We start from the raw sequence: 24,572 nt of genomic DNA on the forward strand, positions 1-24,572 counted from the left end.
GAATTACCCATACTCTTTGCAGCTCTTAATATGTCAATTATTAGACAATATCTAATATTGTCTAATATTTGATATTAATAGTCAATAGTATCAATATCTAATATTGTCTAATATTTGATATTAATAGTCAATAGTATCAATATCTAATATTGTCTAATATTTGATATTAATAGTCAATAGTATCAATAGTCTTATTTCATAGCTTTCTGAGTGGACACGCCTCAATGCTACAACATACATACCCTCTCCTATTCTGTCTAATTCCATTTCTGGCATTAACTCTAATTAACACACATCTCCTTAGTAATCACAAAGCTGAGGCTATTAGAAGAGGAAGTTTATTACTTTAAAAGAAATTCTGTTTACAGCCAGATTACTCTTTGACAGTTCAATATACAAAACCAAATTTTAGAACTACAACGCTTCCACCGAATTAGCTGGAAAATACTAGATAAAAATAACTGATGTGTTTATAGAATGTGGTCTTAGGCCCCAGAAACGTAACATTTTCTATCAAAAGGAATACCATTGATGGCAGACTCAAAGATGAAAGAGAATTTAAACAATGGAGAAACTGGATTTCTGGAGTAAGTATTTGATAATTGTTTTATTTTTACCAATGTATTACAGAAGTTTCACAACTACAAACCCTTTCACATCCAGAGCTTATCTGACTTACATATTTTGCACCACATTGATCACTTGACATGTGTGCGCATGGATGTTTTCAGATGCTTCTGAATATGTTCACTTAATCAAACCAGTGTTAATCAGGACTCTTGCTAAACAGAAGCTAAACAGCAGCACGTGTTCTTAGTAAGACACACAGCAAGTTATGTCATCCAAGCACCACATAACTCCACTGAGAGATAGATTTGTAGAGCATCACAACTCAAAGATCGTTATTAAAAGGAAATAGATATATTCAAATAATCTGAACTACTAATAGGAGTCATTCAGAATGCCTGACTGGCCTAGGCACAGAATAGAAAATAGTTTTGGTTTTAAGACATTGAAGGTAGTGGGGTGATGCTGCTTTTCTTTTGCTTTAAAGCAAATAAGTAAACTGACTCTCTTCACACCGCTATGGAAAATAATAAACAGCGATCACACTGCTGAGGCTTGAATTATTTGGGTGAGAAATCAAATTTAAAAAAAAAACAAAAACTTGTAACAACAGAAATCAACCCAGGGATCCCAAACATTCAACCAGAGCTGGAAAAGGCCTCTCTCTCCCAGGGGTCAGGGATGGGCGCCCCGTCCCCTGCCCTGCAGAAGCTTCTCCTCCTCCTGACAGGCGAGCGCCTCCCTCTCCTCCCTCAGCCCCTTCCCGCTGTCCCCGCTCCCCACGCACCTCCCGGACACCCCACACGGTCACGGGCACCCCGGCACGACAGCTCAGCACTTCCAGGCGGCATCAACCCCCCGGCACCGACAGGAAAACGGGGCGGCGAGCGGAGCCTCCCGAGCCCCGGCCCACGGTAATCCCGCCGGGAGACCCTCAGCCCCTCCCCAGGGTCGCGGCCTCCGTGAGGGGAAGGCGCCGGCGCTGCCCGTGGCCCCCCAGCAGCGCCCGCCCCGCTCCCGGGGCACGGCGGGGGCCGCCCGCCGCCCTCGCCCCGCCCGGGTCCCGCTCCCCGCCGCGCCCCGACCCTTATTCCCCGCGGGCCGAGAGCCCCTCCCGGCACAGGGCCTGGAGCCAGCGCCAATTCCAGCCCGGCTGCAGCCGGCCGCGATGCGGCCCCGCCGCCGCTCCCCGCGCCCGCCCGGCCGGCCGCCGCTGCGGAGGGCCGCGCGTCCCCGGCGGCGCCGGTACCTGCTGGCTGAGGGGGATGAGCGCCGCCATCTTCCTCCCGCTGGGTCGGGCCGCGGCCGGGGCGGAGCGAGGGGCGGGAGGCGGCGGCCGGGCCGGGCCGGGCGGGCCCGAGGAGGCGGCGGCGGCTGAGGAGGTGCTCGAGAGCGGCCGCGGCTCTACCGGGGCCCGGCGGGCGCTCCTGGGCGGCAGTTGCCGCTGCCCGCAGCGCTCCGCGGAGTCACCCGATCGTTTAGAGCGGAAGAGGCTTCCTTAGGTCAGTGAGTCCAACCTTTGACAGGTCACCGCCTTGTCACGCTGAGCGGAGCGCGTCCTGTCGCTCCTGAAACACCTCCAGGGACGGGGACTTCACCAGCACCTCCCTGGGCAGTCACACAATCCCAAAGGAGCCAGGTTTGAATGGAGCACAGTGCGCCGCCGAGTCCCTGCTCCAGCAGGGCCATCCCAGAGCGCATGGCACGGGATTGTGTCCACACAGTTCTGGAATATCTCCGGTGAGGGACTGCAGTCTGTTCCAGTGCTCGGTCACTGCACAGTAAAGAAGTTTTTCTCATATTCAGGTGGAATTTCTTGTCATCAGTTTCTGCCTGCTGCTTCTTGTGCCATTGCTGGGCCCCTGGTCCACGCTCTGACCCTTCCCTATGGACACTGACAGAGAGGGTTCCTCTCTATAATATATATTATAGCTATCATTCCCCATTGCTCTGTCCCTTCCTGAGTCATCTTTGCTGTCTAACTTTTTTTTTCTTAAGTTATTGCTCAAAGTATTTTTCCTCCGTAGTCCTTTCTCTCTCCTGCTATTCCTCAACCTACTTTACATTCATTTCCTTTTCAGGAACTGGCTTACAGCAGAATGATATCACTAGAAAGTACTAGAAAACTAACCCAGAAAAACAAAACACTAGGCAAAATAAAAACGATCCATGGCATAAGCTCAATAGCAGTATAATTTTATTACAACTCTATAACGATGTTAGATCCCTTATGCCAAATTTCACCGTGACACACGAAGCACAAGTTTCACCAAGTCCCTGGAAATGACACACAAGTACAAAGGGCAGGTAATAACCTACAATACGTTGTTCCAGTGAGGGGTCTTAAAGCACATCCTGCGGAACAACCGGATTAATTCCCAACTCGCTCCAACAATTAGCAACTGGCGGGTTTGTAAAAATCCCATGTACTGCCCCGAGGCATGCTGGGGCTTGCAGTCCGGCACCGGCTGCCGGCCGCGGTAAACCTGCTTGTGATTGGCTGGCGGCGCCGGATCGCTGCTCGGAGCCAATGAGCGGGCGGGATTTTTGGGAGTAGCGGACTCCAGGACCTGGCCCGGCCCAGAGAAGCCTCCGCCGCCTCGGCTCCCGACGGCGTTCTCTCCCGCCCTGTTCCGCTCCGTTCAGCCCTGTCCCGTGCCGTGCCGTGCCGTGCCGTGCCGGATGGCCGCGATCTCTCGGGCACCCGTGGGCCGAGGGCAGGTGAGGCACCGGCGCCCTGTCTCAGTTGTAGCCGGGCAGCCTCGGCGCGGGCCGGTGCTCGCGTCCTGTGTGGGGAGGGATCTGCAGCAGCCCCGGCTCCCTGCAGAAGGGTGCAGCCAGCTCTGCTCCAGGGAAGCAGCGACAGGACGAGGGGACAGTCTTAAGCTGTGGCAGGGGTGATTTAGGTTGGACATCAGCAAGGATTTCTTCCCAGAAAGGGCGGTCGGACATTGGAAGGGGCTGCCCGTGAGTCACCATCGCTGTGGGGTCACCATCGCTGTGGGGTCCCCATCCCTGGAGATGTTTAAGGAAAGTCGGGATGTGGCACTCGGTGCTTTGCTCTGGTTCACGACGAGGGGATCGGGATCAGTCGCAAGTTGGACTCGATGGTGTCCAGTCTTTCCTAAGGTCAGTAACTCTGTGATTCTTGGCAGGGCCGCAGCCACGTACCCCGCAGGACCGGCAGCCGTGGTGACCTAGCGGTGGTGGACACAGAGCTGGAGAACGCTGGAAGAACTCTGTCCCAGCACGGCAGGTTCCTGAAGGTGTGCGATGGAAACGCTGCTGGCATGCAGCGGTGCCAGGGGCCGGGAGGCTCCGTGCGGGCAGGGAGCAGCCGGGCAGCTCCGGGCAGCGCCGCCCACACGCGGCTGAGATCGGTCCTGGAGAAAGTGGCACAGCTAGAGAGCAAAATCATGGGTCAAAAAAAGCACCTGGAACTGCAGAACACTGACCCGGGCCTGAAGCCTGCGGCTGAGGAGTGCACCTCGTCTGCCTCTGGGCATGAAGGCAGTGCCAGGGGGAGGAGGTACTGGAAGAATGATGGTACCCGCAGGAATGCCTCTTCTGGGGCAGAGGAAAGCATGCAAAGCCCTAAAAGGAGCGTTGTGGTTAAACAACACCTTGATCTGGACAGTGATGAAGAGGAAATGAGAGAACTGATGGAGAGCTCTTTGGGGTTTTCCAGTGGAAGTGAGAATCAGAAGGTTCTGGTAAGTGATGCTCAGCAGGGTAGAAAGATAAATACAAACTTGGCTGAATTATGTATTTTTATTAATGCTTTCATATAATTGTTTTAATTGGTTGATTGCTTTTTATTTCGATTACACTAGCAACTAAATTTTAAATTTGCATTTGTGTCTTGCTCATGACAGGATTCAGGTTCCCATTTTAACATCTTAAAATTACTCTACTTTACCCACAACGATTTGTTCTCCCTTTAGCAATCCACACATGGCAATGAAGTAACTCATAAATCTCTTTTTCGTGTTCTTCAAAAAGAGTAAGACTCCAGTTCCATCAGGAAAGGCTCCTCCTCCTCGTAAGGAAGTTTCATCAGCAGAGTTATCTAAAGCATCTTCTTCTCACAGCAAAGACTCAGAGAAAAGCGTGTTTGGTAGAGTCAATTCACCAGCACCTTCACCCACCAGCAGAAACCTGTCGGGACATACCAGGAGATCTCGACTGCTGTCATCTTCCATGAAAGACAACACTGTAAAGAGTGCTCTGCCTAAAGCAGGCCACACTAAGCAAATGCAAGACTCCCTTGAAAGTGACAGAAGTGAAATAAAGTCATTAGATGAACTATTCTCTGAAGGAGCTGGTGCAGAAGATCCATCTAGCAGCAGTTTGAAATGTAAGTTTTCTAAAATATTTTCTCAGTGGACTCAGTATCGATTGTACTGATAATCTCCTGATAAATTCTCTTGATAAACATGGGCAAATAGTCACTTTGAAAGGATTCACTGGTGAGATTTTACACAAACCAAGGCCTGATCAAAATAGTTATCCTGATCTGGTTATTTTTTCTAGTGTAATGGGTTTGTATTTTTCTTAGCTTTTGACTTAATGGGTTCATATTAATGCTGCTGCCCTGGGTGACACTGTGATGTCAAAACAATTACAACATTTCAAGGGGTTTCCTGTACCAGTGGCACCATGTACCAACGGCTCAGAGTGAGAGCAGCTGCAAATGAGGGGCAGCAGAAATCCCTTGAACTTGGGGAATGCCAGCTGATCAGAGAAGGAAATTTGAGGAGTTTCTATGAAGTTAAAGAATCAGTGACTGATTGCAATTACTTTTTAGTACTGAACTAGGAAGGTAGTACTGATTTTCTTTTTCTCACTTACAGGAAAGTGTGCTGTAATTTTCATGCCAATTCTCATGCATGGGTGTCATTTGTTTGCAGACTTTGGACTGAATATCATGAGCCTTGATGATTTGGCACCAGATTCTACCAGTAAGGCAGCAGAATTAAAGCAGAAAGTAAGTAGAAATTCCCCACTAGCACGTATTCCCAGTCTGCCTTTGGTGGAGTGTGGAGGTTCTAAAATAAATACTTTTACAGGGAAAAGACATTCAGTTTACTCAAGAATCAAACAAATACGTGAAAAAAGATACATTGCTGGTGGAAGAGGACCAGGCTGCTCTGAAAATGACCAGTGCAATAAGTGACATGAGTGATTCTTCTGAAGAGGAAGTTGAAAAATCTGTCTCTGAAGCTGAAATCTCTGAACATTTAAGTGGAGTTTCCTCAGATTTCCCTCCACGCAAACAGGATTCCCTTAATCAGAATGAGAGTACTCTTAACTCAGAATATTCTGAAGACTTTGAAAAGTCTCTGTCTGCGACGGAGGGGGAATCTGCAGAGGGACATGGTGAGAGCTGCAGGTGTTGTGGAGCACGCCCACCCTCGGGGTCATCCCCGGAGCAGCACAGGCGGGGACACCGAGTGACAGTCACAGAAAGCGCAGTGCAGACAGCAGAGCCCCCCTGCACCTCCTGCTGGCCGAAGGGTGAGTTCAGCACCTACTGCCCTACTCAGGCAGCTTTTACACTTTCACACCTGCCAGCCCAGTCGGCCTTGAGAGTCTTTATGGATGTGAGAGCCTGGCCAGAGCCAGGAAGCTGGATCAGCTTTCCCAGAATCGGCCTGGGAGCCTTTAGGGAGCTGGAGGTAAAGAATGATAACCAGCTATTAAAAATAACCTACAGGTGTTGTTTTTCCTGCTGTTTTCTTGTTATTCTCAAGGATTGATTATGAAAGGGCATCTTCTGAATTGGCCAATCAAGTCCACCTGAACAGTGACTAAAAAGGAGCAGTCTGAAATAAATGAGCATTATATACCACTGACCCTTCTGATGACTTTATATTGAACAGTAACACTTCTTCACCTCAGTGGCAGCTTCCCCTCACTAGTGCTAAACAAAAAATTTTCTAAAGCCCAACGCTTTAATCTGCTGTCCACAGAAAAGTCTGGGATTGAGTTTCATAAGGAATGGTTTTTGCCTAAAAATACTCCCCACAGGACCTGAGGCTGGATGAGCAAGTGTTAGCGACAGAGCTCCCAGTAGCACAAGGAGTACTCTCCAAAGGAATTCAATATTCTGGTATCTTTGCTGTTTAAATAACAGCATTGTTGGCCCTGGTGTTGGTAGTGTTACTAAAGAGATGCTGCCCTGTGCACAGCAGACCCCGCTGCGGTGCTCGCCCCGCCTGGAGCCGGCTCCATCGATCCGGTGCCGATTGCCAGACACGTGATCAGCATGGATGCAGTAGAAGGTACCAAAACCACATTTCTTCTTCTCTTTCACTCTCTTTTCTGCACCCGAGCCCAGCTCGGTTTGCTCAGCCCTTGCTGCCAGCCGTGCCTCTGTCCCCTTCCCGCAGCCCTGACCGCGTACAGCCCCTCGCTTCTCGTCCTCCACGCCATGTGCAAGCAGCACCTGATGCTGACCCAGCAGTTTGTGGAGAACGTTCAGCACCTTCACACAGCCCTCGTGGAGTCGTTAGAGCACGAGGAGTTCCACTACCATACCCTGGAAGAGGCTAAAGAGGTATTTATGACGAACCACAGGCTGAGCGTGCATTCCTTTCCAGACGCTCGCGGTGTTCACAGCAAACCTAGTTTCTCTGCTTACGAATAATTAATAAGCTTAAAAGGGAAAAAAAAAAAAAGACTGCTGCTGGAGGACGTGGTTTTTAAAGATTAAGGTTTCTGCTGCAGCTTTTAGCTGCCCTCAGATGAGCAGGGACCATTCAGATGCTGCAACAGAAGGGTCACTTTCTGGTGCTCGTACAGAAACATGCGGGTACCTTGGCATGAAGATCAGCTGCTTTCTGGCATTTAATAAATAATAATCTACATCATGATGACTGTAATGTTTCCGCCCGGGGGTTTTGAGCTGATCTGATGAGCTCTCAACACCCCAACGTTACACCCCAGAATAGCTCAGCATTCCTTGGAAGGCATAAAAGGAGCAGGAGGCTGATGTGACAGCGGCAGGAACAAAAAAGGTTTAACAAAGGCAAAATAACAAACTCAAACCGATCCAGGTGCCACAGGCTTGTGCTCCTGTAAAGACACCTCACAAAAGCCATTTGGCTTCTTTGTTCTGTCCTTTTCTACTCAATGGCCCAGGCGGGACCTTTTGGCTCATGGCCAATGAGCTGTCCCCAAACTTGAGGTGAAGCCCCCAAGGTCCTATCAGTGATTTTCTACCTGATCACTGGGAGAAAGTTCTGGGCTCTTTCCTTTTTGGGGGACAGAGGAAGGTTCTGTCACTCTGTCCATGGGGGGCACATTCCTACAGATGACATTAGCTTATTAGCTTTTTTTTTTTTCTTTTTTTTGTAGTACATCAAGAATCACAAATCCCCACCTCTAACAATTGAGCAGGCACTGGAAGAAATTCGGAGAGAGCCCAGGAGAAATAACTTGGACAGTTATTGAACTTTAAGTGACATTCATATTCACAGCTCTAAGGCTGAAACAAGATAAAAGGTTATAAAGTGTATTGGAAGAGTTCATACAAACTGCTATGTTAGTATAAATTAGTTAGTACAAGTTGCTAATTATTATATATAATTTATTTTTCTATACCTGAATGTTTCACTTGTGTACACAACACAGGGATACACAGGAACCTTCAGGCAGACTATGGCAGCAAAAGAGACATCAAGGTAACACTAATGGGACTGTGGTAAGTCATCACAGGGCATCCATTTATCCAGTGAATTGTGAGACCTGGGAGCTCATCTGTGATGCTGGTAGCAGTGAAAGTCTGTCCTACAGCCCCTGAGAAATACAACCACAGCAGAAAATTACCATAGCCTGACTTCAGTGCCATCATCCAAACAGCATTTCTGGATAATCAGCCTTGTCAGATCACAACAAACCCAAACACACGCTCGGGTGTGTTCATTAAGAGAAATTCAAAACAAGGAAGGCTTATAGTCAAGGTACAGGAAATCTCAGCTGCATGTTTTTATTTTAAAAAAATCGTTTATTGGAAGGCAAAACAACAACATTCACAAGTTGGTAACATACAGGTGTTGTATGCTGATTCACAGACAGGTACAGTTCCACAACTACAGTAGATCTAGAACAAACTGATATTCCACCACATTAACTGAATGGTTTTAAGAGGGTTTTTGCTCTACAAACAACTGGAAAAGGGAACCGCCACGCAGACCTGGGGAGTGGAAGTGCAGTGTAAGGGCCTAACAGCTCCAGCTGGTGGTCTCTGGAAACAGTTACAAAAGGTTTGTTTCTTTTTTTCATTTCGATTACAGCAAGTTTCCCAAGAACATCTCGCTGATAGAAATGTGCAGAGTAGAGAAAATGGATTCTCTTCTATCGAACTAATCCGCTTTTATTAAAGGATATATACAAAAATATAAAAAGCTCAAAGACTGTGTTCCATTACAAAGCATCACCCATCCCTCGGAGTGCTGGGAAAGCTACCAGAGAACTGACCCTTGTGTCCTGCCCCAGAGGCGGCTGCAGCAGCTGCTCGGCGGGGCCTGGAGGAGACTGGAAGGTTCTAAAGGCTTGCACAGTGCTCAGAGGTCACCTGCACTGGAACTAGATGCTTCATTCCCCTTTTAGACATTAGGATACACTGCTCAGCATCAGTCTGACTTGATCCCAAGGCAGCACCCCTCCACTTGAAACAGAATTAACCTTTTGAGAGAAATAGACATACATTATGGAACTGGAGAACACACAACCACATCACATAACATCTGTATTCCACAGGAATGAATGAGGCACAGTCCTGCACTAGGAGCAGCTTGAGTGGGATTTCATTCTACTACAAAATGGGGAACTAATTAGAAAGTTCTGCAAGATAAATGGGAATTTTTAAACTTGCTAGGCATGTTGTAGTAACAACTGGCCTTTTTTAAGCACTAATTGACAAGTATTGAAGTACATGTCATAGCTGTCAATTTTTCACCATAGTTTTAAAAGTAATTCATTTGTCACTTCATCCAGACTTTAATCAGGATTTCTAAAAGTTTAATGTTTTGCAGAAGATGCAAGACATCTTTCTTCAGAGAGTGTTACTCAGGTGGTGAAGGGTCTTGTGTTTCACGCTTCGCTGAAACAACAGGGAGAAGAGTTCTTACACATCCTGCAGTTACCTAAGCTGTCTGAAGTGCTTGGTGGAATGAGGCTTCTGTTAATAAGGAGCTTTTCCTTATGGGCTTTATTTGAAGCTGTTTGATTGCACCGATCTAGAGGCAGAAGTGACATTTCACTGAGCGTGCCAGCTTTTTCCTTTTAGCTCTTGGCAAGTGCCAGTGTTCAATGCATCACAGACTCTGCAAAAATCCATCATTTGGGTCATTGTCTTTTTCTGAATCCTTCCGGCACTACAGGGAATATATCACAGAATCACAGCATTTCTAGGTTGGAAGAGACCTTTAAGATCATCGAGCCCAACCCATGTTCTAACACCTCAACGAGATCATGGCACCCAGTGCCACATCCAGGCTGTTTTTAAACACATCCAGGGATGGTGACTCCACCGCCTCCCTGGGCAGATGATTCCAGTGTTTGCCCACTCTTTCTGTGAAAAACTTCCTTAATCCCAGCCTGGATCTCCCTTGGCGCAGCCTGAGACTGCGTCCTCTTGTTCTGTGTGTTGTTGCCCAGAGAAAGAGATACATTACCAATCCTGGCCTTGGCAGAACGTGGTACTGATGGTAGGAAACTCTGAATAGGGCAGGGGTAAACACTAAGCGTGGCTTAACTTGGTTCCAGCTACAAGGACCTGGCTGCCGTGGCAGCTGTCCCATGTGTGGCACAGCTCTCCCTCCACTAACTTCCTGACTGCTCCACGTTTTTGTGGGGCAACGTTCCAAGATGCAGGTGCTCAGTATTGCAGCCAGGAAGGGACTTACACAGAACACGCTTATTAATTAACATTTCAGAAATTAAAACACAACACAATGCCTAAAGAAAAGGCAAACCTGCTGGGTTAATCAGAGTACACATCCACTTACCTGTTGTTTTACTGCATCAGTTACATTAGCAAAAATTAAGAGGTACTGCTATTTTGATTTGGGTTTACAAAAATCACTTTCAAGCCTACAGAGGTTTCTAAATTGCTGAGAAACATTCACTTACATTCATCCCTGGCCTTCATGCGTGCGATAAATGAGTAACTTTTATTTCTTCTGTAGTTTTCGTAAGGGTCGTCCAATGCAACTCCCACTCCTTTGTACTGATCCCATTTGTCTCGGATATCACCTCCTTTAATTGGATCTTGAATTCCTTGCTCCTTGGCTCCCAATCCACCGGATCCGCTCCATCCTGCAGCAAGGACACAACACTGCAATCCTTTCACTGGTTTTTTTTTATGACTACAATTGTGAAGACAAACACAGACGTTGTGGAAACAACCAAAGACAGCATGAGTTTGATAAAGCAGGATGGGAATGACAACCTGAAACAACACCTGAACTGTCCCATTTATTTCACAAGCATTAACAGGCAGAGGTTCTAGGAGCTGACAGCAGCAGTATCCCTAAAAACTGTTAGGAGGATAAGAAGAAAGGCAGTGCAAGTCCAATCTATCCAGTCAACGCTGCTGACCTGCACTGTAGGGAGATGAAACACTTCGGGTAGGGTCAGCTCTATCTGATGCCAAACTCACATCCCTGTCTTCTGTGTCTTTCTCAGAAAGGCAACCATCGTTGCTCCATATGCTTACATCTCTGAATATTCTTATGCTGCCCTTGGAATGCCAAGGAATAATTCCTTATGAACATGCATTCATTAATTACATCTAAGACTTCGGTGTCTAATTTTGTTTCCTGGCTTGTCTAAGATTCCAGAACAGCATCTTACCCATTTTCACTAGCATTTGATGGCCTTTGTTTTCTTCTCCAAGTCTCGATTCTGGTATAGAAGGCCCAGAACTGGAGCCCAAACCAGCAGAAGAACTAAGAAAATAAGAACAACAAATTTAGAACCAGTGATACTATTCTGACACAAAACACAGTTCTATTCTGTTAAGCATTAACATCCAACACGATCCTATCCACTCTACTAAGCTATTCTTTACTACAGCCATCAGATTATGCAGTTCCTGAGGTGCCAGAAACACAGCACCTGCTTCTCAGCACAAGGGAACTCAAACACTGCGCCCTTCCCAATGGAGCACACGGAGAATTACTCCTGCTCCCAAGGCAGGCTTACACAGACTGCACAGGTTTGCAGCTTTCACTTCTGCATGCAGTTTTGTTAAGATAAAAAGCCACCACAATAGAGTAATATTCTCTCTACAGGCCCATATAGCAGATCAATTGTTTCTATCTGCTCTCTGTCATCTTTTCTGCTCTTGGATGAAATGCTAATTATCCCCGGGTAAGGAGGCAGTGCCCCCACGGATGCTCTGTTCAAACCGCCCAGGTGAAAGGAGGCAGGAGCAAAGCAGAGCTTACGGAGGAGTGGGGCTGCGAGAGCGCGACCGGCGCCGCCTTCCTGGGGAGTACGACTTGGACCGGGACCGGGACCGGGACCGCGACCGGCTGTGAGAGGAGCGGGACCTGCTGCGGCTTCTGAAAGGGACAGCACACGAGTCACCAGAGCACACGAGTCACCAGAGCACACGAGGTCACCAGAGCAACCCCCGTGGACCCGTGGATCAGCCTCCAGGGTCGGGGTTTTCCCACTCCCCCAGTTCCCAAGGTCCAGCCCCCTGTACCCTACCTGGACTGTGAGCGAGAGTAGGAGCGCGATCGAGAGCAGGAGCGAGAGCGTGATCTCGAGTAGGAGCCAGATGATTTTGAAGATCGTGAGTGAGACCGAGAAGATGAACGACCTCGGCTTTTAGATCGACTGCGAGACCGAGAGGGCCCACTGCACAAATCAGCAGAGAAACTCCAGTGAGATTCCACGGAGAAGCACCAGAAACACAAACCTACTCCTGATCAAATGCAAATTACACACAAGCATTGCTTCTGCAGTGAAAGCTAAAGCTTGAGTGTGAAAAACTGTTTCACAGAATCACAGAGTGGTTTGGGTTGGAAGAGACCTTAAAGCTCATCCAGTTCCAGCCCCTGCCATTGGGCAGGGACACCCTCCTCAAGACCAGGTTGTCCAAGCCCTGTTTAACCTGGCCTTGGACACTTCCAGGGATGGGGCACCCACAGCTGCTCTGGACAACCTGTGCCCTGTCCATTTGCTGCAGATTCGACAGAAATTCCAGCCCACTGAAACTCATTATTCCATCAGCATGTTGCTGAACACTTTCCCTCTGCATTTAGCCCAAGCATCTTCCAGATGAACAGCACAGAGCAGGAGGTGGCACAGGAACTCTCACCTATTTCTCTTCTCTTGACCTTTCCTCCGCCTCGCTCTCATTTTAGCTCTGAAGAATTCGTACAGTCCGTTCTGCTCCCATCCTTCACTGCAACAAATCAACCACACAGCACCCACACTGTGAATTCCACTTCAGCTACGACCTCGAGGATTTTCACAGGGTTTTGTACAGAACAAAGGGTCTGGGAAAAACTGTCTCACAAATCTCAGTGTAAGATCAAACAGCAAGCGCAGCTGCAATACAACAAGAGTATCAGGAGAACCAAGGCACAGGCAAAAGGGAGGGAGGCACTTTGTGATTTGAGGCACCTTCTTAGAGCACTTTCCTTACCATTTTATTGGCTACACCTACTCTTACCTGTTTCTAGGCCTGTCATGAGATGGTGGACTATAAAACGCCTCAACTGCAGCCAGAAGTCTCTCACTGGGGGGCATTGGAGGTGGAAGACGTATATCTTTAGGATCTAAAGGTTTATACTCATGATCTTCAAGCTGCCAGAAACAAAACAAATTACATACGTGTCATGGGGCGGCGACCTGAAGAGTTAAATACAAATTTAGCTGTGCAGAGGTCTCAAATTTCAATACTGGATAGGAAATGAGCTGGAAATAAGGATTCTGCAGACGAACCAATGCTTCCTTGTGCTGTCACTATTGGGAGCTCTCTGAGAAAAGCCTGCACTGCACAGGTTGAAGTATTAAGTGGTCACCAGGTAGAGGACATGCAGATCTCATCCACCTTTGTGCTAATGCCTGGATGGAAGCCTGGCACAAACTGGTGTAGGAGAGTAACACAAAGATGTTACTCTCCAAACTTCCAAAGATGGAAGAGGCTTATTTGTTCATCTCAATACAGAATGCATAAATGTAAATATCCCTGAAGATGCTGATACAGGTGTGTTTGCTGTTCTCTATCCTTCTTCGTATCTATAACATGGATATTGTGAAACATCTTCAAGAGAATTCTGATTATGAAGAACTAGTACAGTGGCCCCATCAGACCTGTGAGGTCTCTCTGGCCATCTGGAAATCACTGGGGATTTCCATTTCCTACAAAGAGGGGTCAGACTTTCAAGTATAGATTACTCTTTCACACTGTGAGTCCAACCAGCTTCCTCTAGCACATGAAAATTCTCACCATTTTCACTGCCTAGTCCCCCAAACTACTCCTGCTCTTGTACCCTACACAACTGTTGTGGGATGGAAGGATTTGAAATCATACGCGTCGATGTTAACTGTCCCTAATAACAACAATAACAACTGTCCCTAATAACAATAACAAAGCTCTTGTACCCTACACAACTGTTTGTGGGATGGATTTGAAATCATATGCATTGACGTTGAACTGTCCCTAATAACAACAATAACTGTCCCTAATAACAATAACAAAGCTCTTGTACCCTACACAACTATTTGTGGGATGGAAGGATTAGAAATCATCTGCATGGATGTTGAACTGTCCCTAATAACAACAATAACAACTGTCCCTAATAACAATAACAAAGCTCTTGTACCCTACACAACTGCTCGTGGGATGGAAGGATTTGAAATCACACGCATCGATGTTGAACTGTCCCTAATAACAATAACAAAGCTCTTGTACCCTACACAACTGTTTGTGGGATGGATTTGAAATCATATGCATTGACGTTGAACTGTCCCTAATAACAACAATAACAACTGTCCCTAATAACAATAACAAAGCTCTTGTACCCTACACAACTATTTGTGGGATGGAAGGATTAGAAATCATACACATCAACATTGAACTGTCCCTAATAACAACAATAACAACTGTCCCTAATAACAATAACAAAGCTCTTGTACCCTACACAACTGTTGTGGGATGGATTTGAAATCATACACATCGACATTGAACTGTCCCTAATAACAACAACAGGTTTTGGATCTTTTCATCCCGCCAGTGTCTTGGTTTGAATCAGTCCCACAGCAAGCACTTACTTTGACAAGTGGAGCCATCAGGCCAGCAGGAAGATCGAAGTAGGGAACGTTTGGCACCAGGCTGGGATCGTCGTGGTTCATGTGGGGGGGCCCCTGGCGCCGCATGTGAGGGGGCTGCCCGTTAAATCCATGTGGGGGAGGCCCAAAATCAGGGTGCTGTGGCCCTCCCCAGGGAGGATGCTCGCTGATACCAGGATGAGGCAATCTGTGACCAGGATGATGATGAGGAGGTCCAATTTCTGCAGAGTGGGAGGGTTAAAATGTTTTATTGAGCTATCAAAGAAAGCAGGCAATCAGAGATGTACTTCAATTACTGCATTTATCCCAAAACCCAACCTCAGCAGATCCAGCAAAGCACCAGAACTGAAGGACCAGAGGCTGGCTACAGGTCCCCACTCAAGAACACCCTGCAGGGCATTTACCTCGCTGGCCATCCACTCTCTAGGCAACAGGACAGTTCAGCCCCAAGCCACTGCTTCCTTTGGGACATACTGTGGTCAAAAGGACCACAGCAAAGACACGTGCAAGAACAAAATGTTTCAGATGCAGCAGGGCAGCTACTGGTGGGATTTATTTCTGAAGCTAAGTACACAGTCATGGCTCAGCTTGGACCTGTAATTGGCTTTGTCTCTGCTAAATCAACATATATGAAGAAATATATATGACAGCAATTAGTGAGTGACAAGAAATTACTTTTGGAGAAAAGTTAATTTGGAGAAGAGAATAAGATAATAATTCTGTTCAAACAGGGAAGTGAGTGACACTCATCCAACCACTGATGGACAAACAGCATGAATGCCAGGAGACCCTGCTGAACTCACTGCACTCTACAGAGAAAAATGCAGGACTGAAAATCAACACAATTTGCAAGAGGATTAACAGTTTTTCCAGAAAAAGCCTCTATAGCCACTTCCCAGTCTTGAGCTGGCACTGTTTGACTCATTGTCATCAGAACTCGAGCAGAGTCTGTGTTGTCATTGATTCACTGCTTTCCTGATTTTAACCATCTGCTTTAGCAGATCCCTTCCTCCAACAACTTTGCATGAAACAACAGATATTTTAAATCACCATTAGAGTCCAAAACCAAGCATCTCATTTCGAGCACAAACCCAAACTCCCTTGGACAAGAGGGAATTCTCCCTTTCTCCCTACTCATTACCATATTTCTTAAAAAAAAACCACCCAAACAATAAAGCCTAAGGGGAAAAAAATGGACAATCTCTACTACAGAAGTTAAACTCAATTCTTAATATATAAACTCAAATCCATTGGTTTTCAACCATTTTTGGACTTGGAAAATTGAGAATTTTTTAGGATTAACGTAGCAACTCCTACACAGAAACATAATTTATTTTCTAAATGGCTTCACACAGAACCAGGGTGGTCTTTGGCCTTCACACTGACAAGGATCATTCCAGAGTAACAGTAACTCCTGCAGCTGGAATGGAAACTACCTCTGGCCAGGCAAGCTGCGCCAGGTTACACTGCCACGCATTCCCACGCTGCCCCAAGAGAACAAACCCAACGAGGAGGAAGAGCTGGAGGTAAGGATCGTTTCACCACACACTACCAAGCCACACAACATTAAATGCAGAAAACTAGAGAGCCTGGCAGTCAAAATAAAAAGAAAGAGCAAATGAGTGTATGCACAGGAACAAATCCTTTCAGCCTTCCTTTTAACTTCCTCCATCTACACAGGTCACAGCGCTCAGCAGCCCTCACCTCCAGGCTGATGTGCAGGTGATTCAATTTACCAGAAAATGCTGCTTCTCACCTTTGAACTTACTACTTTCAAAGCCAAGTAGTGGCAAAAGAGGTACCTGTAGAGATGCTGACTTGAATTTGGACTGCAATTTCTTATTTGTTAGGGAAGACTCAAAAAGCAAGGATTCATCCAACTCTGCACGTGTTTCCTACTGACTGCTTAGCAGTAGCTTCCCAAACTCCCAAACTAAGCATTTCTTAGGAAAATCACAACAGTCCACCAAGAATAAACCGTCATCCCAAATCCCTAAATAATTTTGTAATGGCAATCAGCATTACAAGGTTAAGAAAACCTGGCCTGGTACACACTTTACCTTGAGGAAAATCCCCCTGGGGGTAATCAAAACGATGAGGATAAGGAGGCCTTTCAAAGGGATGGCGAGGTGGAAAATCATCCTGCATGAAGCGAGGTGGAAAGCGGTTGAAATTATGCGGATGCGGGGGCTGGTTGAATTGGGGATGTTGCTGATGTGGAGGAAATGGGCCTCTGAAGTGAGGTGGCCGCTGCATTCGAAATGGAGGTTCCCTCTGACCCCCACCCCATGGAGGCTGTTCATGCTGGTTGTTCCACGGTGCTTCAAACTGGTTGTTCCATGAAGGATCAGGCTGGTTGTTCCAAGGTGTCTCTCGCTGGTTGTTCCAGCCTTGATCTCTCTGCTCGTTCCACATTCCTTCATGGTTGTTATTCCAGGGAGGACAATGAGGTGGTCCCTGGAGGTGAAGTACAGAAGCCTGGTCATTAGGTGACAAGGATGAGGAACACAATAATATCCCTTCTTAAGGAAATACAGCCCAGGCACAGGTGAAAGAACATTTCAAAGACGAGTCTGAACGACTGCAACTTCAGAAAAAAGATGGGAAAAGACCAAACTGTTACTGAACCAAACAGCTCTTGCTCATAGGAATAGCGTGATGGTTCACAAACTGAAACAAGATTAGCATTTTGCCTTAAACTGCACTCACAATGACAAAGCTTGGCACTGAGACCTGGATTTCTAACTTCCTAGCTTTTCATTGCACTCCCACAACCAAGGTGGTCATTCTACACCTCCACAGCCAAGACAGCCATTCTACACCTCCACAGCCCAGACAGCCATTCTACACCTCCACAGCCAAGGTGGTCATTCCCAACCTTCACATCCAAGACAGTCATTCTACACCTCCACAACCCAGACAGCCATTCTACACCTTCACATCCAAGACAGTCATTCTACACCTCCACAACCCAGACAGTCATTCTACACCTCCACAGCCAAGGTGGTCATTCCCAACCTTCACATCCAAGACAGTCATTCTACACCTCCACAACCCAGACAGCCATTCTACACCACCACAGCCCAGACAGTCATTCTACACCTCCACAACTCAGACAGCCATTCTACACCTCCACAGCCCAGACAGTCATTCTACACCTCCACAACTCAGACAGCCATTCTACACCTCCACAGCCCAGACAGCCATTCTACACCTCCACAGCCAAGGTGGTCATTCCCAACCTCCACAGCCAAGACAGCCATTCTACACCTCCACATCGGTTTTTAGAACTGTTTCTTACCTGTTGTTGACCCCACGGCGCAACAGGGTGAGGTTGGTCAAACCAGGGTGGTTTATTTGGGGGAATCTGATCATGAGATCCAGGCCCACGGGGTCCACCTGAGGCAGGATCCTGCACCCCAGACCCGGTTGTGTCATACTCTGTAGAACCAGCCAGAGGCAGCTGAGATTTACCATCATCTGGAACAATTTAGAGACTATTGTCAGCATCAAAGTCACCTGCAGTTAATAAAACATCAGCACACCGGGCTCCAGATTAATTCCTTCTGCAGCAATCTAATTACTAGGAGAGAGGATTTCTGATCCATTTAACACTCATCTCTCTGGTTCTTTTTATACTCAAACATCAGCCTGCACCTGCTGCAAGGCTCTGAACAGATTCAAGCTTTTGCCTGAACCAAACCAGCATTGTGCTTCATTATTAAAAAAGGAGGGGGAAAAGAAAGAAGCCCTAACATTGTCACCCAGTGATTTTCTGCACAGGTCCCAGGTCGCTCAGTACCTGCTTGTGTGACTGGAACAGACGGTGGAGCTGAGGCTGGGGCTGCTGTGGGGGCTTGAGGTGGGGGTGTTGATTTCACCTCATTCTCCAGTGGGGGTATTTGGATCTGCTGCTGCTGCTGCTGCGTTAAACTGTTCACAAACTCCTCGTGTTGAGTTTTCAGGTTCTGAATTTGCTGTTGGAAAGCCACTTGCACAGGTTGGACAACCGTTGCATATTCAGTGATCAAATTTGCCTGATAAAAGAAACGAAGAAGAACAAGTGAACACTGAACCTATAATACCTACCTTACCCACTTGTTCCGAATTCCCTGTCTTGCCCTTCAACCTCTCTCCCAAAAAACACCTGAGGATGCAGGATAATGGTGGCAGAACCATCCAGCCTCATTACAGAGCTTTGTGGAGATTTCCAAAGTATTCTCTGCAGCCTGAAACCCACCATCTTTAGCACTGTCTTTCCAATACAGCTCGAATCAGCAGCACTCGTTATTAATAATAAAAAGGAAAAGTTGCTGCTGCCACTACCATTTTTATACTCAGTGCATCCAATTTAAAGCCATGTTTGCTCGTTTCCTTTTAACCAAGCACTCCCTGCTATGCAAGACACTGTCAAATATGCACAGGACTGTATCAGTCTGTATCCTGTCTCCAGGGCCATATCAGCAGCTGGATTGTTGAATGTTTGAAATAACAAGGTTATATTTTACATTCTTTTTTGTAATCCCTTGTAAGCAACTTCAAGGGAGGGGAGACAAAAAAATGAACATTATCCTTTGAAAAGGAAAATAATTTCCAAAATATTTGCATAAATAAGAAAACTGATATTTTTGTGGCTAACCTGGTACTGGCCAAGTCCAAGAGCTGGGCTTTGTAACTGCTGAATAATGGACTCATCAAAGTACCCATTTTTCTCCCATAGCTGAAGAAGCTGCATGAATAAGAGTGAAATGATTTTAGAAATCATGAACAATCAAAGAAAAACTGAGCCCCAGCATTTTTGTGTCTTCAGCTTTTCATAAGACCTAGGATTTCTCTATTTCTTTTTGGATGACTAAAGATTCTTTTGCATTCATTGTGATAACTCTTAAATAAAGCCTAAGGTCTTCAAAATTCTATTTTAAATGTGTACTAGAGCACCTCCTAGAATAGACTTTATGAAGACAATCAGACTAGAAAAATCTCAGTCACCTTCTTGCACCTGCCTATTTGTGAATTTACATGGCACCAGCCTAACAAAGCAAAAGTCACAGTTGAACCAAAACCAGATACTCACTCTGGCAATCTTCTGCTGCTTATCCTCCTCCACTGCTAGAAAACTGGTGCAATAAATAGGCACAACCACCTTCTGTAAAGCAGCCAGCAGATCTCGTGCTTGCTTCCTCTGGCTTCAAGAAAGGAATGGGAAGAGTTATCTTTTTCACTGTAACACTAAAAGCATTGGAATATTCAATTCATCTCAACTGCTGCTAGACTAAAAGTAGTGGAATCATGAAATAGAGAGTTCTCTCTCTAACGACTTTCCTGTAAAATCTTGCCTGGAGGAAAAATACACAAAGTAGGTAAAATGGTTTTACCTAAATTTGATTACTAAAGCACTAGATCAAATCTGTGGATATCTGAGGGCAGCTGCTGAAAACAATTACCACGTTAAAAATATGAAGTGGCTAGTCAAACCAACACTGTATCTAGCACAGAAACTTCATCAAATTAATCCAAGCAGCAAACTGAAACTCAGAGCTGAGTTCTTACCAGTGATGCAGAACATCATTGATTAGGTAGATGAGGTGCAGGCGCAGCTCGAAGTGAGCTCCTTCCGCCGTTATCCGGTTCCGCAGGTGCCCGGCCATCAGCTCACAGTGTGCAGGAGACTTGGCATTGCTAAACATCCAGTTCTTGCCAGCCTTAGGAAAGCAAATGTGAAAATATTTTAAGTCAGTACAATGAGTTCCCATGATGCAGGCTTCCTATAGTTCTGAATTAACTGCAGGGAGAGGAGTTTTCAGGTAACAGCTTTCACCTCACCTGACGCACAACACAGACTCAAAGCTGTCGTTAATGTACAGAGAACCTCAAAATTCAAACCCACAGCGCCACCAAATCCCTGTGCAGATTCAGAGCACTTACTGAGATGGCATCTTTTGTGCAAGTATCAATTATTGGCTGCAACAAGTTGTCAAATTCGTTCATATCTAACTGGGTTTCCTCCAAAACCTTTTGCATTTGTTGCTCGATTGCGAGGGCTACTGCTGATGTGACTTGTTCCTGATTTAAAAACAAAAAAACAAACAAAAAAAAAGAGAAGGAAAAAAAAAAAGAGAAAGAATTACATTATAGCCAAAATTCTTTTAAAGAATGAAGCTGCTGTATCCTTATCCTCTTGGACCTAAGTGGCAATCTCAAGGACCAAAATCTTTTACAAGCACTGCAACCTCATGAAAATGTTTCAATTCTTTGGTTCCGAAAAGAAAAGACTCTTCGTATTTTTCTGGAGAAGTCCAGTTTACTTCAACTTCTAAAATCTATCGTGTAATAAAAAATAATCGCAAGAAGCTCTTAAATGTAAGGAACGTAACCAAGGCACAAGGAACTCTTCAGTTTGGTTTTCAGCAGCTTTAACAGTTGAACGTCTCCTGCAAAAATCAGCTCGTTGATAGCACACAGTTCCCCTCCAATCTAAGCCAGAATACTACAAACTGGAACATCTTGCAGTTCCCAGCAATCTGCAGCATCAAACCAAGGTTAAAGCAGTCACAATTTATTCCACTCTAACAAGATTTTTCGAAGAGCAAATAGAAGGTTTTCATCACAGATCACTCATCCCATAATAACATAACCCATACACAATCATAACCCAACCTACACATCAGATCCATCCGTTCTAGGGGAACGACGGCATTTGCCACACAACAAAAACAAGGAAAGCAACATCCCTTCTCCTCACCTCCAGCTCTGCTCAGCAGCGAACCATCCCTTCCCCCTTCACTCCTAATTCCTACAGCCACCGACAGGCCAGGATACACCAGGGGAGAGCTCATCCCAAACCAACCTGTCTCATGGCGAGGAGATGCTGCTCCTGCTGCTGCAGGTTCCACTGACTCTGCTGGATGAGCTCCTCCACGGACGGGGTGCCCTGAGGGGCTGGGATGGGCGCAGCTGGCGGGAGCGATGGCTGCGGCAGGGGCTGGATCTGTGCGGAAGCCTCGATATCTTGGCTTTGCTTGCACAACACTATCAGACAGAGTAAACTTTGAAAGTAAACCTCCCAGAGAAACCTGCTACCACCAGCCCACGGGTGAAAATGGCACCGCTTCCAAACAGACCCTCACTCTGAGGGGGTGAGAGGGGTCTCCAGAGCTGCTTGGACCATGCTCTGGCGCTCGGTGGGATTCTTGGGGTGTCCTGCCAGGAGCTGGACTCGATGATCCTGGTGGGTCCCTTCCAACTCAGCATGTCCTGCGATTCTACGGTTAACGCAAAATCACGGCTGGACGGTGCCAAAGAGGAGAGTCAGCAACTCCCTGTGCACTTCCAGAGGGACAACTCCAGGACGAGCCGAGCCCCGTCTCACCACGCTGCGGCTCCCCCTGCCCGCCTCCACACCCACAACCGGGCCCCTGGGGAGCCGTGGGCAGCGCTGGGCCAACTACCGGGAACCCCGAGCGCAGGAAGAGGCTGCGAACCGGTCCCGGCGGAGCAGGACGAGACCAGAAGAGACAAAAGTGTCTCCGCCGGCCGAGCCCGAGACCCCGCGGCCGGCCAGGGAGGGAGCCCCGAGCCGGCCCTGCCCGAGCCGCAGGCCCCACTCACGCTGCTGCTGCTCCAGGGCCAGCTTGTACTTGTAGTAGCCGTAGAAGTCGCCCCCGAAGAGGAAGGAGAATTTGGGGTTCTCCTTCTGCTTCTCCATCGTCATCTTCTCGAACTCGGGCCCGTTCCGCGCCACGAACTGCGCCAGCTTGTCGATGACATTCCGCAGCTCCTGGTCTGTGGGGGAAGCAGCGCCGTCATCCCCCGCTCTCCCCCCACGGCCGCGGTCGCCCCCCCGTTGCCCCGAAGCCCCCGATGGCCCCTCACCGTCGGGCGGCAGCGGCATCTCCATGGCCGCGGCTCCCGGGCCCGCTGGGCCGCGCCGCGCTGCCCGCCGGACCGCCGCGACACCCGCGCCGCCGCGCTTTACGGCCCCGTCGCCGTGGAGACGGCGCGCGGCGGCCGGTGACGCGCGGTCGCACGGCGCGCTCGGAGCGGCGTGAGGGGAGGGAGCGGCGGCAATTAAATAACGGGGAAAACCGCTGCATGCTGGCTTCTGGCCCTTTCTTTATTCTGTCGGGGTAGGCATTGACACACAGGGGCTGAGGGGGGGCTTGGGGGACAAAAGTGGGCTTGAGGGTGACACACAGGAGCTGAGGGGGGGCTTGGGGGGCACAGGGGGCCTTGAGGGTGACACACAGGAGCTGAGGGGGGGGGCTGTGGGGGGCACAGGAGGGCTTGAGGGGCACAGGGGGGCTTGAGGGTGACACACCGGAGCTGAGGGGGGGCTTGGGGGACAAAGGGGGGCTTGAGGCTGACACACAGGAGCTGAGGGGGGGCTTGGGGGGGGCAAAAGTGGGCTTGAGGGTGACACACAGAGCCTGAGTGGCACTGGGGGGCTTGGGGAGCTTGAGGGTGACACACAGGAGCTGAGGGGGGGGCTGTGGGGGGCACAGGAGGGCTTGAGGGGCACAGGGGGGCTTGAGGGTGACACACCAGAGCTGAGGGGGGGCTTGGGGGACAAAGTGGGGCTTGAGAGGCACAGGAGGGCTTGAGGGTAACACACAGAGCCTGAGTGGCACTGGGGGGCTTGGGGGGCTTGAGGGTGACACACAGGAGCTGAGAGGGGGTTTGAGTGGCACAGGGGGGCTTGAGGGGCACAGGGGGGCTTGAGGGTGACACACAGGAGCTGAGAGGGGCTTGGAGGGCAAAGGTGGGCTTGAGGGTGACACACGGAGCCTGAGTGGCACTGGGGGGCTTGGGGGGCTTGCTTATTTCCACTACAACACCTGCTTGTCAGCCTTAAGTGCAATGCACAGAGCTCCATTTTTAAGCTTAGAACTTCCTGATATCTCTCTGGATAGACTTTCCTGCAGCTGACGGGGTTATTCTAGAGAAGGGGTTATTCTAGAGAAGGGGTTATTCTAGAGAAGCATTGGTACACAGACCGTTGTTCTCATGTCCTTACTTTTCTATTCTTACATAATTTTTCTGCTGACCAGTCTCATGGCTCCTGCTCAGCTCCAATCGCAGCTCTGCTGCCTCCGAGGCCTGCCTTTTGCAGCTTTCCCAAAAACCTCTGATTTTATGGATTCCCACACCCTAAAAACATCCACCTGCACCCCAAATGTTGATGTACGCCCCCAAAACATCCACTTGCACCCCAAATTTCGATGTGCGCCCCCCAAAACATCCACTTGCACCCCAAATGTTGATGTGCGCCCCCAAACTTCCACCTGCACCCCAAATCCCCCTATACCCCCCCAGAACCGCCTCCCGCACCCCAAAACATCCACCTGCACCTCAAGTACCGATGTGCACCCCCAAATATCCACCTGCACCCCAAATATCGGTGTGCACCCCCAAAAACATCCACCTGCACCCCAAATATCCATGTGCGCCCCCCAAACTTCCACCTGCACCCCAGATGTCGATGTGCGCCCCCCAAACATTCACCTGCACCGCAAATATCGGTGTGCACCCCCAAAACATCCACCTGCACCCCAAATATCCATGTGAACCCCCAAAATACCCACCTGCACCCCAAACCCCCGTGTACCCCCACAGAACCGCCTCCCGCACCCCAAATCCCCCTGCCCCACCTCCCTCTCCTCCCCCCGCACCCCAAATACCCCCTCAGCACC

General features: G+C 48.1%; 3 protein-coding genes across 8 annotated transcripts in view; 1 reads left to right on the plus strand and 2 right to left on the minus strand.

Moving 5' to 3' along the window:
* The window catches only part of EPS15L1 (epidermal growth factor receptor pathway substrate 15 like 1), a 44,717-nt gene extending 42,618 nt beyond the window's left edge, over nucleotides 1-2,099 (minus strand). For all 4 annotated transcript variants that reach the window (XM_038163583.1, XM_038163582.1, XM_038163581.1 and 1 more), the window contains exon 1: nucleotides 1,817-2,099. In XM_038163583.1, coding sequence (XP_038019511.1) covers nucleotides 1,817-1,846 — 30 coding nt within the window. In that variant the 5' untranslated portion in view covers nucleotides 1,847-2,099. The remainder of the gene's footprint in view (nucleotides 1-1,816) is intronic.
* Nucleotides 2,100-3,170: 1,071 nt separating this feature from the next.
* Nucleotides 3,171-8,061, plus strand: C28H19orf44 (chromosome 28 C19orf44 homolog). 2 transcript variants are annotated; one of them, XM_038163613.1, is made up of 8 exons: nucleotides 3,171-3,288; nucleotides 3,723-4,280; nucleotides 4,570-4,924; nucleotides 5,478-5,554; nucleotides 5,637-6,084; nucleotides 6,759-6,851; nucleotides 6,960-7,126; nucleotides 7,927-8,061. In XM_038163613.1, the coding sequence occupies exons 1-8, from the start codon at nucleotides 3,250-3,252 to the stop codon at nucleotides 8,020-8,022; spliced, it is 1,833 nt and encodes a 610-aa protein (XP_038019541.1). In that variant the 5' UTR covers nucleotides 3,171-3,249; the 3' UTR covers nucleotides 8,023-8,061. The 2 variants fall into 2 exon arrangements, with proteins under 2 accessions (XP_038019541.1, XP_038019540.1); XM_038163612.1 differs by having other exon boundaries at nucleotides 3,196-3,288; nucleotides 6,762-6,851.
* A 493-nt stretch (nucleotides 8,062-8,554) lies between these two features.
* On the minus strand, nucleotides 8,555-22,887 carry LOC119712409 (calcium homeostasis endoplasmic reticulum protein). Of its 2 annotated transcripts, none has more exons than XM_038163590.1 (18): nucleotides 22,756-22,887; nucleotides 22,492-22,665; nucleotides 21,731-21,912; nucleotides 20,809-20,946; nucleotides 20,434-20,585; nucleotides 19,958-20,069; nucleotides 19,523-19,612; nucleotides 18,686-18,920; nucleotides 18,185-18,363; nucleotides 16,944-17,340; nucleotides 14,866-15,104; nucleotides 13,262-13,395; nucleotides 12,905-12,991; nucleotides 12,292-12,441; nucleotides 12,024-12,140; nucleotides 11,428-11,522; nucleotides 10,705-10,890; nucleotides 8,555-9,673 (listed from the first exon to the last, which is right to left on the minus strand). In XM_038163590.1, exons 1-18 carry the CDS (start codon nucleotides 22,778-22,780, stop codon nucleotides 9,636-9,638), a joined length of 2,730 nt encoding a protein of 909 aa, XP_038019518.1. In that variant the 5' UTR covers nucleotides 22,781-22,887; the 3' UTR covers nucleotides 8,555-9,635. The 2 variants fall into 2 exon arrangements, with proteins under 2 accessions (XP_038019518.1, XP_038019517.1); XM_038163589.1 differs by having other exon boundaries at nucleotides 8,555-9,255; nucleotides 22,756-22,862.
* Between the last annotated feature and the right edge of the window lie 1,685 nt (nucleotides 22,888-24,572).

This window comes from Motacilla alba, chromosome 28 (assembly GCF_015832195.1).
Source record: "Motacilla alba alba isolate MOTALB_02 chromosome 28, Motacilla_alba_V1.0_pri, whole genome shotgun sequence".
NCBI classification, from domain to species: Eukaryota; Metazoa; Chordata; class Aves; order Passeriformes; family Motacillidae; genus Motacilla; species Motacilla alba.